General features: G+C 40.9%; 1 protein-coding gene and 1 long non-coding RNA gene across 2 annotated transcripts in view; one reads left to right on the forward strand and one right to left on the reverse strand.

Moving 5' to 3' along the window:
- LOC146696149 (glutathione hydrolase 5 proenzyme-like) overlaps positions 1-16,833 on the reverse strand; it is a 62,013-nt gene extending 45,180 nt beyond the window's left edge. Inside the window, exons 1-3 of the mRNA XM_085474262.1 lie at positions 16,207-16,833; positions 15,222-15,349; positions 15,040-15,147 (exon numbers count right to left, since the gene is read on the reverse strand). Of these exons, the coding sequence (XP_085330388.1) occupies positions 15,040-15,147; positions 15,222-15,349; positions 16,207-16,526 (556 nt within the window). The 5' untranslated portion in view covers positions 16,527-16,833. The remainder of the gene's footprint in view (positions 1-15,039; positions 15,148-15,221; positions 15,350-16,206) is intronic.
- On the forward strand, positions 1,709-3,791 carry LOC146696154 (uncharacterized). The gene is made up of 2 exons (XR_014923160.1): positions 1,709-3,546; positions 3,629-3,791. It is a non-coding gene; the product is annotated as an uncharacterized LOC146696154 (long non-coding RNA).
- Positions 16,834-17,993: the final 1,160 nt, after the last annotated feature.

Below are 17,993 nucleotides of genomic sequence, written 5' to 3' on the forward strand. Positions count from 1 at the left end.
TAAAGGTCTGGAGTCACATGACAAATATACTAGACACACAGCTTGACTTTACTGCAAACAGCAGCTGGCAGCATGTTTGTGACTTCATGAGTACTTAAACTTAACCTTCCTGATTTCACCACAATAAAATCCACAGACACATCAATTGAAATTGAAAATAGCTTGAAGCGGCAGCTAACACATTCTTAATAGCACGTATTTTTTAAACCACAGATTATGCAGTTATACAGGTATTAGTTTTTGCTTACTGATAAGCTTTAGAGGCACCATGACTGACTTGCTCAGAATATTTTCCCAATTTGTATACGCTGCAGACGATCTCCTCCGTGACGTCTCTCCTGTACAGTACAGAATCGCTGCATCGATCGCTAGCAGTGTGACTCTGAAGTGCAGTACTGTATGTCCACGATGTCCACGAAACGTTTTGCACCGTCAAATAATAAAATTGGCTACTTGATTTCACCTATCGCTGGTTATTTTTAGAACATAACACCCGCGATAAACGAGGGACAGCTGAGAAATATAACATTTGAATCCCTTTTCTTTTTTGCTCTGAGGTGCAGGGAAAAATATCAACAAGTCGATGAACATCATTTACAGATATATTGGGTAAATGCCCAAGACATCTATAGAAATGTAAATTGCCGCTTGATTCATTCATTTGCTTAACTTGTTTTGGACCATAAACCAGGCGCGAATAGGACACCGGAAACAAAGCTCCCCACAGGAGTTTCCGCACCGGAAGTAGCATATGCTAACGTTCACACAGTCAATTCTACACGAAGACTCCTTCGGAGCTCTTGCCCTGGAAGGTCATAACACGTTCACCCTCTTGAGCTCCCCGAAGGCTGCAACACGCTCACCTCTTTGGCCAGACACAAAACTTTTCATGATGGTATTCAAGTTAGCTACAACTCACCCATCTGCAGGAGTCCCCTCAAAATGGTCTCGGTGGTGGCTAAAACACAGGGCTCTGTGACGCCTCCATTTCCTTTGCTTTAACAGCTGGTAGGACAAAGGTACCTTTTTCCTCAGGGGTGATCAGCCCGTCCACGGAACAGTTGTTCAGCGACCACACTGACCATCCCATCCTCGTCGCCATTTTGTTGCGGAAGTTTTCCACCTTCTTAGGGAAACCCTCTGCAGAGGAGCCGAAAGAGCCAGGAACTTGTGAGTTGTGTTTGTCCGCTGGTCTGGTATGTCTAGACTTTCACTAGATAGATCAGGCTGCACCCACCTGTGACACAGGTGGAGGGTCACCAGGACATGCAGAACTCGCTGACAGACTCCTGGCCACCTCTTGCCTCCTTAGTAGAAAGGGGCCACTCCCAGAGGCAGAGGGCTGTGAGGCACCGCCCGCCGGGCCCTCTCCTTTGGGAAAGCCCTCAACACTGGGCCGAACCTTGGAGTTCTGTATGTCCATTCAGGCACACTCCATGCTTGATCTGTGGGCAATTCCTCTCAGAAGTGGAGGTCACGGTGGAGGCGTCGGAGGGCGGAAGGCGTTCCCTCAGTGGCTCTCCTCTTCTGAGATTGTGTAAAAACAAAAGTCAATGTAGTGTAAGCAGCTTGAAAGAAAGTAACTGAACTTTTTTAAATTTCTGGGAGACGGTTGCTCACACGCGGGCGGCACAGTGGTTAGCACCGTTACCGCACAGGAAGAAGGTCTTGAGTTCAGCTCTACCGTCGCTCTGTGTGGAGTTTGCATGTTCTTCCTGTTTTTGCGTGGGTTCTTTCCTTGTACTCCGGCTTCCTGCCACAGTCCAACGACCTGCAGTTAGTGGCAATAGGTAATCGAAGAGTGTAAATTGGCGATAGGTGCGAATGGTTTTCTGCGTCTATGTGTTAGCCCTGTAACAGACTGGTGACCTGTCGAGGGTGCACCCTGCTTCTCGCCCTAAGATAGCTGGGATAGGCTCGAGCTGCCCTGTGACACTGGAAAAGAAACACAGCAGAGAATGGATGGGTGGCTGATCTAACGTAAACATTTCCAGTCACTTTCAGTTCAAGCTGCTTAGCATGATCTCACATTTGCCAATTTCTCTATCTCTTCCCCCTCTGTTGTGTGTGTGTGAGATATTCTCACTTTTGCCATTTCTTCTGTCCCTTTCAACTGATGTGTGTGTGTGTGTGTGTGTGTGTGTGTGTGTGTGTGTGTGTGTGTGTGTGTGTGTCCCACATATTGCATACTCTGCTTTTGTCCTCAAATCAGGTAGGAAGTGTCTGTGTGGTTGAGCTGGTCTGGTCTGTCTAGACTTTCACTAGATAGATCAGGCTGCACCCACCTGTGAAACAGGTGGAGGGTCACCAGGACATGCAGAACTCGCTGACAGACTCCTGGCCACCTCTTGCCTCCTTAGTAGAAAGGGGCCACTCCCAGAGGCAGAGGGCTGTGAGGCACCGCCCGCCAGGCCCTCTCCTTTGGGAAAACCCTCAACACTGGGCTGAACCTTGGAGTTCTGTATGTCCATTCAGGCACACTCCATGCTTGATCTGTGGGCAATTCCTCTCAGAAGTGGAGGTCACGGTGGAGGCGTCGGAGGGCGGAAGGCGTTCCCTCAGTGGCTCTCCTCTTCTGAGATTGTGTAAAAACAAAAGTTAATGTAGTGTAAGCAGCTTGAAAGAAAGTAACTGAACTTTTTCAAATTTCTGGGAGACGGTTGCTCACACGCGGGCGGCACAGTGGTTAGCACCGTTACCGCACAGGAAGAAGGTCTTGAGTTCAGCTCTACCGTCGCTCTGTGTGGAGTTTGCATGTTCTTCCTGCTTTTGCGTGGGTTCTTTCCTTGTACTCCGGCTTCCTGCCACAGTCCAACGACCTGCAGTTAGTGGCAACAGGTAATCGAAGAGTGTAAATTGGCGATAGGTGCGAATGGTTTTCTGCGTCTATGTGTTAGCCCTGTAACAGACTGGTGACCTGTCGAGGGTGCACCCTGCTTCTCGCCCTAAGATAGCTGGGATAGGCTCGAGCTGCCCTGTGACACTGGAAAAGAAACACAGCAGAGAATGGATGGGTGGCTGATCTAACGTAAACATTTCCAGTCACTTTCAGTTCAAGCTGCTTAGCATGATCTCACATTTGCCAATTTCTCTATCTCTTCCCCCTCCGTTGTGTGTGTGTGAGATATTCTCACTTTTGCCATTTCTTCTGTCCCTTTCAACTGATCTGTGAGTGAGTGTGTGGAGGGCGGAAGGCGTTCCCTCAGTGGCTCTCCTCTTCTGAGATTGTGTAAAAACATAAGTCAATGTAGTGTAAGCAGCTTGAAAATAAAGTAATTGAACTTGTTGAGATGGTTGATCAAACTGAAATATTACTGTCATGGTCCAGTTACGCTACATGTATATGTATTTGTTTTTGTTTCTCTCACTTTCTTTCTTGCTTCCCTGCTCACAACGCGATGCCTGGGTGGACCTAATCATGGGCTCCCGGTTGCTGTCCTCACACCTGCAAGCAATTTCTCACCTGAGGTTCATCATCCTGTTTACCAGCCACTTCTGAAGGCAGTTGCTTGGAGCCCTTTGTCGCTGGACTACTGTGTAACATTCGTTAGTGCAATTCTAGCTTTGGAAATATTTTGATTTCTCTTTGTGCTTTGCTTGGCATTTAACATTTTGTCCTTGTATATAGATTTTCCGTGCCCCGCCTTGAGACCCTGTTCGTGAGTGTGGCAGTTGCAGTGAGCCTGTGGAGCCCCCCACCCTCCATGGACCTCTGGATTCGCTGGACCCCTTCTCCCCACTTGTATATAGTGCACTCTGTGTCATGTAAATAAAAAAAATGTTTATTGTGATTCGTAGTCTGCGCTTGAGTCCTGCTCAGCCTTGACAATTTTTAGTCACTTTCGGTTCAAGCTGCTTAGATTCCCATGATCTCACATTTGCCATTTGTGTGTGTGTGTGTGTTTGTTTGTCCCACATATTGCATACTCTGCTTTTGTCCTCAAATCGGGTAGGAAGTGTCTGTGTGGTTGAGCTGGTCTGGTCTGTCTAGACTTTCACTAGATAGATCAGGCTGCACCCACCTGTGAAACAGGTGGAGGGTCACCAGGACATGCAGAACTCTTGCCTCCTTAGTAGAAAGGGCCACTGCCAGAGGCGGAGGGCTGTGAGGCATCCAACCCCCATCTCATCAATAGGGGGGTATGATCTGAAATAACAATAGATTGATAATTGCAAGTTTCAATAAGTGGAAGAGGACATTTATCAGTGACAAATGAATTTATCCAATAGAACATTTTGTGGACAGGAATATAGTCGGAGCATGTCCTGGATGAGTATCCTTATTAGAGCTTCTTTCTAGGTTAGAGAGCACACAGCTTGTACCTCCAGCTAAAATGAGATTGTGTGTTGTCATATCCAGAATTCACGAGAATTAATAGACAATTAAGGTTTCATCATCCCATTTGGGGGCATAAATGTTGGCTTAAATCGGTTCATAAAGTTGTCCATAAAGTCCATAATGTTGGCCAACCACAGTAATACGGACCCATAATAAGGACCCATAGGATCAGATAAAATGGTTGATACAGGAAATGGGACGTTTTTACCCATAAGGATGGCCACCCCTCTGTCTTAGAGTTAAAGTTGGAATGGACTATTTGGCCAACCCAACCAGTCTTCAATCTATATCAGTCTGCTATACAAAGGTGAGTCCCCTGTGGAAAAGACATATCAGATTTTTTCAGTTGTGTAAGCACCTTTTTGTGCTTAACAGGGTGATTCATAGACTTAATGTTCCAACTTACAAAGTTGGCTGCATAACCCGTAAGCTTCGCCTGTATATTGACAGCAGCCATAGAGTTATCTAATCAAAGAGCAACAGTATGAACGTGTGTGTGTGTGATAGCCACTAACGTCTAATCACACTTATGTGAATTAACTTATATTTCAGCTATTTTACTTTAAATGTAAGTGATATTTTCTTTTGAAAATCCTCTAAATTAACTAGTTTTAACTATAGACCTGGTAACTAGTCTGGGATATTTGTAGCTGATGCTCCATTTTTGTACCAGTAGGTGGCAGTGTGAGACCATGGTTTGGCCTGTTGTTAGTAGTCAGAAGCATGCTCAGCACTGTTTTCTCATAATGTTACATGTACTCCCTGCCTTATCATTTCTTTCCTGCTTGCAGGCTAGTATTGTACCAGAAATAGAAAATAAAAGCAGTCACACCCGATATATTGCATAGATTAGTTATTAAGGTCAGAAACTGAAAGCACAGAAACATTGTTTAGTCTAGTAAATTCAACGTTCTGTAATGTTACTGATCGGCTCCACCTTTATAGTGTGTTGTTTTAGTTGTTTGTTTTCTGCCATAAAGTATTTACTTAAATTCAGTGCACATATCAAGATGGTAGTGATTACACCATTCTTTCGGAATCTTTCGAAATTCATGGATTATCTTTTTAGCATTCATTTTGAAGCGAGTTTCATAAGAAAATCGGCTTTGTCTATGACAGTGGAATATGTTCATTCTCTTTGTCTATCTGATAACGGAACACGTATTGAGAATATGTGAAATCCTATCTCGCTCTTGACGGAAGCAGTTGCATCTTTTCCCTCTCCCTTCCCTTATCTTTCCTGCTTGGCTTCTCATGTCCTTGTGTATTCTCGTGTAACTTTCTAACCCTCAGAGAGTCTCTCAGTCTTGTTCTCTAAGACCTAAAGAATTATGAATTTGATCAACTGGTCCCTTAACGAAATTGACACCCTATTTTTGATGAGAAGCCTGGGCTCGGGAGAGCCTGATTGTCCTGCAGAGCCCCTTGCTGCCGGATACTTGATGGTCGGTTGCGTCGTGTGTCTGGCGACACTCTCAATAGAGGACGTTGAACGAGATCTACCCATTCGGAACCATGATAACAGAGTTCTGGCTGATCGGAGCTGGCTTGAACCTGGCTTATCGAAAACAAAGAAAGCGGTCCCACAAGGCTGGCCGACGTGATTGACGATGGGCAATCTCTGAGTACTCACACTGCGTTTATTGAACGCAATATGGATAAGATCTTAGAGAAGCTCACGGCTCTGCAATGGGAAATTGACAGATCAAGTGACCAGTGATGGACATTAGACCAACTGTGAAATTGCATGCAGTTGTTCACATTAACCCAAACAATCATCTCCTTCACTCATTTGGCTCCTGAACAAGAAATTCTCTCTGATCGTATCCTTCAAGGACACCTGCGTCGGATCAGGACTGTTGACTTTGCTTAACCAGGTAAAAGGACACTCTCTCTCAAGTTGAACAGGACACACACACACGTACACTGACGCAGATGTACACTCACCCCTCTCCCCCCTCCAAACGCCTCCAATGGTTGCACCCACCCGATGCAGACGGCGATTGACCGGGCCAGTGTGGAATCATGCTGCTGTCTACACCGGCAACCTCTCACCCCATTTACCCATCCCTGTTGCTTGTCATGTGTTTTCATGGTGTTACAGTGTGAAGATTCATGTGCTTTTTGTGCTGAGGAATTTTTGTTTTCTGTTCTCATACTGATCCCCTACCAGGAGCTCAGTCTGAGTAGAGTTCTCTTTTTTCCTCCTCCACTCCCCTATTGTGTTGTACATTTCACTGTTTTTCTGTAAGCTCCCTGTTCTGACCTGTCTCCCCAATGTGATGTTTGTGTAATGTATGTATGGTCAGAAGGGGTCCAATTTTGCTGCAGGCAACTGCAAGTGACAAATAAAGCTTCATCATCATCATCATCATAATGTGAGCTATTTTTGGAAAAAGTAAATACACAGTTGTACTACTATAAAGTAACAAAAGACTGCATGAGCTTGAATTGGAATAAATAATGGAGCAACGACTAGCCACGTCTCCCTGGCTAGTAATTTCTTTCCTGGTTGCAGGAAAGTAATTTTGGAGTAATTTTTGACCAGGATATGTCCTTCAATGCACATATTAAACAAATATGTAGGACTGCTTTCTTCCATTTGTGCAATATCTCTGAAATGAGGAATATCCTGTCTCAACGTGACGCTAAAAACCTAGTTGTAACACATGATACTTTACCACTACAGAACGTAGAGGAAGTTAGGATCTTGGGTTTATGTTCTCTAGAAATCGACTAAGGAGCACGTGACACACAGCTAAAAGAACAGTTAACATTTATTTAAACAAAACCATAAATAGTCATTCAACAATTCACAATGAGAAAATTCCAATAGTCCATGTTTGTCAGCCTGTGTACTCAGTTCAGAGTTCTTTTCAGTCTTTTCTGTTCAGGTGTGTGAAGTGTGTGTGGATAGTGTTAATGTTAGTAGTACTACCCAGGCAGTGTATTGTTTTGAGATCTCATAAGCTTATCTGTCAGGAAGTAACGCGTCTGTCACTTCTAAGTAGGCTGCAAACCTTCCTCCATCGCAGCTGGGATCCTGAATCCTGGCTCGCTGCAGGTGAATTTACTGGTCTCACTCGCACAATTTCACACTCCAACAAAAAGACCAACCTGCACAGGGCAGTGAACACATTTTGCATTAATATTATAAAACAACTTAATCAACACTAGTGACCATACACCTCTCATTTTCGTAAATGACAACTTAATGCAATCGATAATAACAGAATTAAAGAACCTTAAAACGGTTTCCATAGGCACTTATCACACAAAATTAACTCACATCTCCTCTTTTGTGAACAGCAGTAACAATAATCCAGCGCTTACTGAATTGTGAGAATGCACCTCATCGATGCACGAGAGAAGTCGCAGTACTATTTATTCAAAGACTGGTCATATTTATTTCACTTCAGTTCATTTTTATTTCAAACATGTACATTCACCATCATTACATAATATCATTCAATTCTTTTGTTTGAAAAGGAGTAGGCAGAAGTATACACTTATTTGCCCCTACCCCCTCAAATTTTACATCTCATTCATTTAATTTTCTTTTAGTCTTAAATTAAACAAACAAACAAATGAAACAACAGCAAAACAAACAAAAAAATGACAATATCATTTCTTTCATATAAATAAAGACAGAATATGTAAATTCGATTCACAAATAATGAAACAAACAAACCAAAACATCACTTCAATTACGGTCCTGGGTTTACCCCGTTTTCTTCATTCTTATATTTGTTTAAGATTTGTTTTTTATATTTTATTTTAAACTGGTTTATGTTAGGGGTGGGTGATATAAACGATAAACAATATAATTTTGGCCAACGATAGAGATTTTGACTATATCACTCTATCGCGATGGCGCATGTTGATGATGTCATCAAACTGCGCCTGTTTTGGTTGAAAGCATCGCAGCGGCTACAACCATTATCATCTGCAAATTATGCTGGGCGACAGTCATAGCAAAGAGATGAAGCACTTTTGAAATATGGGGAAAGCCAAAAACTGCGCTTCCTCCACTTCCGTAACATTGATTCATTAATGTTGAATTCTCTCGCAGCTGTTCTATTCTCATGTTGTTGCAGTATATTAATAACTAACCTCGTATTGTGGATGAATAATCTTAGTTGTTCTCCTGACTCAAGTTTGGCCCGTGTATAGCATCCTGCTATGCGATTGCATTTGTCCCTGACCACCAGAATCCCTCACATTAAGTTTTAATGAGTGATAAAAAAAAGTTGGCGTTCATCCTTCATCCTTCACTGTGCTAATGTTATGCTTAAATAGCTGTGTCGCTAGCAATCACGTAGCACAACATTATATACCAGGTAGTCCAACTTCAGTAACCCTACAAACGCCACTGCTGTTTAGTTTCCTGTTTTCATTTATGTTGGAAGTGGTAGCAGAGCTGTACGTTTGAATTAGTTTCAAAAATCTCTCAGTCAGAACATGGTATGTCATGTTTAGGTGTAAACTAGCGAGCTAACTTCCTGTTAACTTCTAACTCCGTTAAATGTAATAACTTCTGTTTTCATGGACGCATGGATGTTAAACTTAATTGTTACACCTGATAAAGCAGCAACGCTGATAATTTTATTAAAGATGAAAGAATTTAGACCGTTTTTAACTCTCAGTGTTCGTTTGACTTTGGGACCTGAAGCAGACGGAGTTTTGGACCCAGATTACTCCGCGAGGCTCCTCACTACGGCAGCTGTAATGCTCTGACAATCCATCAAGCAGTGCGGCTTAACAAAGTTGTACTAAAACATTTTTTAACAGATTTCTGCACGCCAAAATCGGTTCGAGGTCCGTAAGCACAACCAGAATTCATACATAAGGCACACTCTCGATTTTTGAGAAAATTAAAGGATTTTAAGTGCCTTATAGTGCGGAAAATACGTTATACAGAAGAAAAGAATATATCGCGATATATATCGTTACTGCACATGCTTCAAATTATATCGCGATATGAATTTTAGGCCATATCGCCCAGCCCTAGTTTATGTTGTTACTTTCTTTTATTTGTTCTGTTCTGACTGTTCCGTAATTTAACTCCCGCTATTGAGATAGACATACTTTGTCGTTCTAGGACTTTGTATTTTTAAATTCCATTTTCCTCTTAAGTTATACCCCCCTTCTCTTTCTATAAACAATTTACAGATGTCTTTTGGAAGCATTTTATTTCTTGCTTTATATATTATTTGCGTTGTTTCAAACTTCACCAAGTCTTGGAATTTCATGCATTTTGATAAAGAGTGCATTTGTATGTTCCCTGTACCCTGCATTATTTATTATTCTAATGGCCCTTTTCTGCATTATAGTTATTGTTTGTGTATTACTTCTGCATGTGTTTCCCCAGACCTCTACACAATAGCTCATATATGGTAGTAGTGAAGCACAGTATAATATGTGAAGTGCTTTCTGATCCAAGATTTGCTTTGTTTTCCCCAGAACGGCAATGCCTCCTTTCCAATTTCCCCCTAACAATGATGGTGGTCAATGATCACACCAAGAAATTTTATTTCATTTACTCTTTCTAAATATACATTGTCAACACATATTTCTACTTCGATATTTTTCTTATGGTTTCCAAATAACATAAATTAGCTTTTATCTAGATTTAATGATAATTTATTTATATCAAACCACTTCTTTAATATCTTTAATCCCTGTGTGATCACCTCCAAAACCTGTGGCAATTCCACACCTGAACAAAATATATTTGTGTCATCTGCAAATATTACAAACTTTAGAATCTTCGATACTTGGCAAATATAATTTTTATACATAATAAACCTTCTGCCCCCCAGGCAGGAGGCTCAGGAGCATTAAATGCAAAACCACCAGACAGAGAAACAGCTTCATTCCAGAAACTGTGAGACTTCTCAGTCAATAATGGACAAGAACTGTTATTGTAGCACCTAATCACTACTGACATCGTCACTTTATCAATGCTAGACATCATGCCATTTGCTGCTAAAGTATTTATACCTACATTTCTATATCTATACTCCATACTGGTACTCAGGTTGTTGCACTCTATTTATTTTATTTGTATTATTTTAATACTTGCATTTATAATACTCAGGTTGCTGCACTTAATTTATTTGAAATACTTATTACTTGTTATTCTGTTTTCTTTTTATTCTGTTTCTTCGTTACTCTGTTTCTTTCGCTCCGGGACCACGTGCACGTAATTTTCGTTACACCTCATGTAAACATGTGATGCGAATGACAATAAAGAATCCATGAATTCTTTTGGACCTAATACTGATCTTTGAGGTATGTCACAAGCAACATCCATCAATTTAGATTCCTACTCATTTATTTGTACATATTGTTGCATATTCACTACATAGCTTTTTATCAGTCCAAAACCACTCCCCTAAACCCATACTTTCCATTTTTTTTATTAGAATTTCATGACTGACAGTATCGAATAGGGCTGCCACAAACGTTTATTTTGATAGTCGACTAGTCACCGATTATTTTTGCGATTAGTCCACTAATCAGATCATGCAACACAGAGCTTACTGCACCAGCATGCATCTGCTCTAATATAACTATCATTAGCTTACAGCTTTAAGTGTATGTGCTAACTAAAAAATAAAGACAAGATGATAGTTTATTAAATTTTAATTAAATTTGCAGATTGTTTCGGTGAAGTTTAATAAACTCAGCCGTCTGCTCCTTGCTATCTAAAATATAACAGGGCACCGGAGTAAATTCTCAAGCATCTCACACTTCTGATGATCAGCTGTCTGCTTGACGTTTATTCAGCTGTGTAAAAACTATAACTTTAATCTCAGCCAAACCAATTTACTCAGGAACAAATAAAATACTGAAAAAAGCCAAACAATAACATTTTTAAGTTATCTAAGTGACTTGGATATCATGTTTAACCTGAGTAGCGAAAGACGGCGGTGGGTTTGAAAATGGTTTGCCAGGAGTCTGGTGTTCTCACCGGCTCTAGCGAGCCTTGAACCCCGGCTAGCTATCGAGCTAGTGGGTAACAGACGTCTCCGAAAATGTCGGGGCGCTTTTGAAAATATGTGGTGTCTTGATAAACTGAGCACATATTTGAAGTTTACACAGCTACATTCTCTCCTGAAATATGTTAAACATTTATTTTGTGACCCAGAAAGAATAATAAGAGTAATATTAAAACTAACTAGCTGCTGCCATTTTTGGAATCTTCTGTTTCAGTCCGTTATTACACTCTTAAATCCTACTACTTATTCCTGTGTCTTTTGGGATCTTACAAAGCTTCAAACGACGTGTCGACTATTAAATTAGTCTTCGACGATTTTGATAGTCGATGTAATCGTGGCAGCCCTGGTATTGAACAGTTTTTTTAATTTAAAAAAACTCCAAGTGTGTACTTCTTATTATGTAGGCAATTCACATTTGTCCACAAAACTGTCAAATCTTTTTATAAATTTTTATAAACTTTTTATAAATAGTCACTGGTCTATAATTTGCAAAGTGATGCTTTTTACCTGTTTTGTAAATTGGAATAACTTGAACAACTTTCATTTTTTCAGGAAAAAAACCTTTTTGAAAAGACAAGTTGAAAACGTATTTTAACGGTTTTCCAATACCATAAATAATCAGCAACTCTCTTACTGTTACAACATCAATGTCATTCCAATCTGTACTGGTTTTGTTCTTAAGTCCTCTAACGATGTCATATATTTCATTCTCTTCCACTGCTCTTAGAAACACTGAGCTTCTATTCCTTTCAATATTTTCACCAGTGTTCCTTTCTATTCCATCGGCCTTTATTTCCTCTGCCAGTTTTGGCCCCATATTTACGAAGAATTCATTAAAACCATTTGCTTTCTCTTTCATTTTGTTAATGCTTTTTGTCCCTTCTATAAAGTACCCAGGGTAATCATTGTTCCTTGATTCATTTTTGATTGTACTGTTTATGACATTCCATATACCTTTTGTGTTTTCTTTATTGTGTTCTAACCTTTTAATAAAATATTATATATATATATATAAGATATAGGGTGTTCTTTTTTTCCTGGCATTTTGCAGTCCTTTAGTCATCCATGGTCTTCCTGCATAGTTGTGTTTCCTGTTGATTTCAATCACCTGGCAGTTTTTACCAAGTAATGTGTTACTAATGTGTGTTTAATGTGTTCTTAAAAATGCTTCATAAGGTTTATTAACTTCTTCGTGTTCATAAACATGAACATGAAGAAGTTTCTTGCTTTAAAAGTTAATTTTTAAGACAGTTAAATGTCTTCTCTGTTCGAATTCTTTTGTAAATAATCTTGTGTTCATTTCTGTTAATTTTATAATGGAAATTATAAGATGCAAAGACTGGTAAATGGTCACTTATATCATTGATTATCATTGATTGATTATCATCTCCTTACAGGAAATAAAACTTACTTCCTAGCTTTCAGAAAAAAACATCTCCGATTGGCTTAGAGTATCAAAGATAATACAGCACTTAAAAAACACATAGAATTTACACTACACTTAACTAACGATTAGCTTGCTATGCTAACGTAGTGAGTCAACTCACCGGAAATGAACAGGGATTATAAAAGAGGTACATCGGCATCAACCAAAAATGTCCGCATTTCCCAACAAGCGGAAGAGTAAAATCCTTTTTTTTTTACAAGAAATAGGGAAAAATTCCTGGTGAGTTGCTCCGACCAGCATTTGTAGCCTTAACGTTGTTCTCCTTCGCGATAACGATTCAAGTTCACAAGCACTACACAATCTCAGAGTGCCACCTACTGACATTCTTTGGGAACTGCAGTTAATTTCATGATGCAATTTTAGGTGGGTTACATAGTTCATGCATTTATTACTTCTAGGCTGGACGACTGTAATTCATTATTATCAGGATGTCCTAAAACTCCCTGACAAGCCTTCAGTTAATCCAAAATGCTGCAGCAAGAGTACTGGCAGGGACTAGAAAGAGAGAGCAAATTTCTCCGATATTGGCTTCCCTCCATTGACTCCCTGTTAAATCCAGAATTGAATTCAAAATCCTGCTTTTTGCATACAAGGTCTTAAATAATAAGGCCCCATCTTATCTTAATGACCTTATAGTACCGAATCACCCCATTAGAACACTTCCCTCTCGCATTGCAAGCTTACTTTTTGTTCCTAGAGTATTTAAAAGTAGAATGGGAGGGAGAGTTCTTCAGTTTTCAGGCCCCTCTTCCATGGAACCAGCTTCCAGTTTGGATTTGGGAGACAGACACTATCTCTATTTTAAGATTAGTCTTAAAACTTTCCTTTCTGAAGCATATAGTTAGAGCTGGATCAGGTGACCCTGAATCCTCCCTTAGTTATGCTGCAATAGGTGTAGGCTGCTAAGGGATTCCCATGATGCACTGAGTGTTTCTTCTTCAGATTCACATGGACCAAATTCAAATTCAAATTCAAATTTTTATTTGTCACGTACACAGTCATACACAGTACGATATGTAGTGAAATTTTTTTTTAGAAAATGTGGATCCTGCATTCTGGGCTAAAGAGTAAAGGGCTTTAACGTTGTTAAGTGCTGCTGTTTTTGCAGCTTGTTATCAACACTCAATTCAAAACCTCTGAAGGTATGTAATTATTTTACTGCCTATAGAATTGGCTGCTTACACATCTGGCAATGCACCAGTGCTGAAAGGTGTACACAGGCAACTTGTGCTCCCATCGAGTTGACATCTATTTCAGCAAGACCACGCTAAACCGCATGCTGCATCTATTACAATAGCATGGCTTCACAGAAGAAGTACCTGGGTGTTAAAATGGCCTGCCTGCAGTTCAAACCTTTGACCAAGAAAAAACACATCGAGTGCATCATGAAATGACATATATGACAAAAAGGACCCAGGACTGTGGAGCAGCTATCATTTGGCAAACAAAAATGTGGGTTTTTTGACCCAGTATTTGAATTTCTCTGGTCTTGTTATATATTTCTTTGAAGAGGTATAAGATCATTTAGGTTTTTGTTGCTGACTTTATTATTATTATTTTTTTCCAATAATTATTATTTTCAATAATTAAATAAGAATAGTTGTGCACTCTTTAGTGTATTAGAGTCTTGACTTTAATTCAGTAGATGAGGTTAGAGGTGAGGAGGAGGATGACATTTTAACAAGACACCAATCATGCTGTCTCTTTCCTCCGCTTCTTTGATGACAAGAACCCTCTCAGGTGATAAAACAAAGGTATGATCCTTCATATCTTGAGTTTGACTTGCAGATTAAGGTGCAGAATTTAAAATATATCTCTACAGATAATTGACTACACCTTTAAAACCTTTGTGTTACATCTTGTGTATCATTTGGAGAAAGACCTGTTAAGACCAGTTTGGAGAAAAACCTGACTACTTCAATCTCTCTGGTTGTTTCTGAAACTAAGGAGCATGTATTTCATGGTGTTTATGCTAGATTATTCTGATAGTGTCATATACGACACCGACTCATTGTCTTTAATATCTGCTGACAGCCAAACCCTCTGTAGTGGTTTGCTTTATCTTTTTTCTTTTCTTTTTATATTATCCCAGTTTTGCTTTTTTGAGGAAAGCTGAATGAGGAATGACTCACAGTGTGCATTAGCAGTGACCTGTACAGAATAAATTAGCTGTGTCATAAAGGTGAGTCCAAGAGCAGATTAGACTAAAACCTTATAAATATTAGCATTATGCCAGATAAACAGCCCACCGTGCGGCCACTCCACGGTCCACTCTGTGGTGTTAGGACACGACTTAAGCAGGTCAGAGGTCACGTTGCTGGGGACAGTCTCTCTGGAGGTGATGATTTTCACTTTACCTTTGAAAAGATGACATATTACTACATTAATCCACAGCAGAGCTGAGCAAAGAGTAGCGAGGGTGTCTTGTTACCGGAGCTGTCCATCACAGTGAATATGACCCCGCCTCCAATCCCCATGCACTGTGGGTTCATGATGGAGGTGCACAGCAGCGCAGCAATGGCAGCATCTACTGCAGAGCCATTTTTCCGAAGAATGTCCCTGAAAGAGTTCATCGTTATCACTTTAGTGTTATTGTTATCATGTGTGCACAATTAATTTAATTTTAATCTTCATCAAAATTGTAATGTCCCACAATTAAATTGTCATGACAGAACAAAAAGAACATGCATACTCTCTGTCATATGGACCTGCATGAATAAACTTTCTGAATCCTTTATCATCCGCAACTGAAAATAGTTGTGGATGATTACTATACCTTTCTAATCTGACGTTGTTGTCCCTGGCTCTCTTTCTCTCTCTCTCCCTCCTGCTCTGTTCCTGTGCTACTGCCAGTGTAACTACCGCCCCTCCCCCCTCATCCCAGCGCAAAGCTCAAATGCGGAATGAAGCAAAAAAAAAGTGCAAGAGGGAGAGAGGGTGAGAGAAAGAAAAAGGTGGCCATGTCATTATGTCATTAGTTTTTCTTCTTTTATACCCTTTCTTGCCAGCCACGCTGTGGAGTACTTGGACTCGTGTGATGGAGCATTGTCCTGCATGAAAATCATGTTTTTCTTGAAGGATGCAGACTTCTTCCTGTACCACTGCTTGAAGAAGGTGTCTTCCAGAAACTGGCAGTAGGACTGGGAGGCTCGCGATAAGGAGCCGGCTTGCGTCGTTCACGTCAAAGACCCGGCTCTAAGAGCCATTTCGTTCACAACTGACACATCACTAAGGCACACACAAATTCTTTTTACACATACAAATCCTGATTTACAAGTACAAAATATTTATGACCACAATTTGAGCCCATATGTTCGCAGTTCTTGGAGATTTTTTAGCGTTTGCATTTGGATCAGTGCATAATCGTATGTGTAATGTGAAAAAAAAATGTATCAGAAGTTTCAAATGTTACTCACTTTCCAATCTCCGAACAATTCTCGGAGTCTGCGGCCACTGCAGCTTTTGAGAAACGGCAATTAGGGTCCTCGTCGTCCGACGGGGCAACCTGACCTTTACTTTTACATACCCCTAACCAAATACTACCAACTATTGCACAACCTAAAACCCCCCCAAAACAAATCAAACAGATGACGAGACGGTTTGGGGTGCATATTTCGGGGCAACAACAGAAGCAAGGTAGTTTCACTTCAACTATTAGGCTATTAGGAGTCGTATTTGCCCCCTCAGTGTTCTTGCTGGTGCGGAAAGTATGACGCTCCTCGTCTGACTCAGACATCGCTGTTTTCTTCTCTGCGTAACCGTCAGTAGTTCACTTCCTCTGAAAGTTTACCGCTTGTTGATGATTCCCCAGACAGCACAGCTACGTGTTGCGCACATATTTCCGCTGTGTGGGCACTGATAGGCGCAGCGTGGCGCAGACGTGTTCATTGGTAAGCAGAGGTATCTGCTACGTCGTTTGACGCTGCTTCTCTCTCTCTGGCCACTCCACACAGAGAGGGGTCCGGTAGCCAGTAGCGGTTTTTGATACGGGCGGTTGCCCGGGGCGGCATCACGGGCATCGGCAAAAAAAATAAAAAAAAGAATGGTCGTACTCATGCTGCCCCGACATCAGCCAGCGCATATTGGGAATGGCACAGGCACCGATCGGTTTTCTATCGCCCATTTCCTGGGAATAAGGACGCCCTTCGTTTGCGAGGTGAGCCTGCTGCTTGCGGCGCAGAGAGGAGAGGGCGGGGCGGCGGGGAAGTGTCTGGCTGGCTGGAGCAGCATCTAATAACCAACCAAAATAAAACTAAATAAAAACAAACCAACAAACACGAAAACACCAAACATTATAATACAGATTTATAATTTGCATGTTTTTCCGAAATTCAGGCGCACCGAGTCAAAGTCAAAGCTGCTGAAGTCAAAGTAAACTTTATTGTCATCTCCGCTACAGTATATAGAGAGACGAGACAACGAGGCTCCTGTTACAGCAGTGCAAGTAAACAAACAATATATATAAGAAGAGTAAGAAAATAAATATACACTTTAGGACCAGGGGTAAAGGGATCAATAACAATTTAAAATTTACAGTTTGATGATTTAAAGTCTCACACACACCCATCGAAAGGGGAGGGGGCCGGCTGCTTCCAAATAGAGCACATTTCATTCATAATGATGTAAATCCAAGCCCATTATGTATTCATGATTTGAATCCTGGGTTGTGTGAAATCTCAGAAATGAACCCTAGACAAAGTGAATCTGTGAACTAAGGTGTAGGTCTGTTAGGTTATGTTGTGGTGATCCTTGGGTTGGGGGATTTGTGTTCATACTGGAGTGCAACATTAAAACCAATGGAAGATGGACAAGAAAAGTTCGGACCGATACGGTATCGGTCCAATACTGACGTAAAATACTGAATCGGATATTGGAGATGCTCACGTGATAGAGCGGCTGAGTGTATTTGTAGCCTCGCTACCAAACCAGCATTTCATCTGGGATGAAGTTATCTCAGAGAGAAGTAAAGCAAGTGTGTAAGTTCATCTCTGAATGTTTGTAAAGCATTCCCACGTTAAGCTTAACAACCGATATATGGAGCGAGTGCCTCTCCTTGCTGCTACTTCAATCATGAAACTGATTAATGATCAGCTGATCGGCTTTTCTGTCGGAGTCCGTCTCTCTTGTTTGTTTTTGGCCCACTTCGCTCCAGAAAGAGGAAACCAGCGGCTGAACAACAGCAGCACGTTTAAGCTTGATAAGC

The sequence above is a fragment of the Copadichromis virginalis genome, linkage group LG12, assembly GCF_057382275.1.
Source record: "Copadichromis virginalis isolate Kocher_CV1m ecotype Utaka linkage group LG12, C_Virginalis_male_GT1.1, whole genome shotgun sequence".
Lineage (NCBI taxonomy): Eukaryota > Metazoa > Chordata > Actinopteri > Cichliformes > Cichlidae > Copadichromis > Copadichromis virginalis.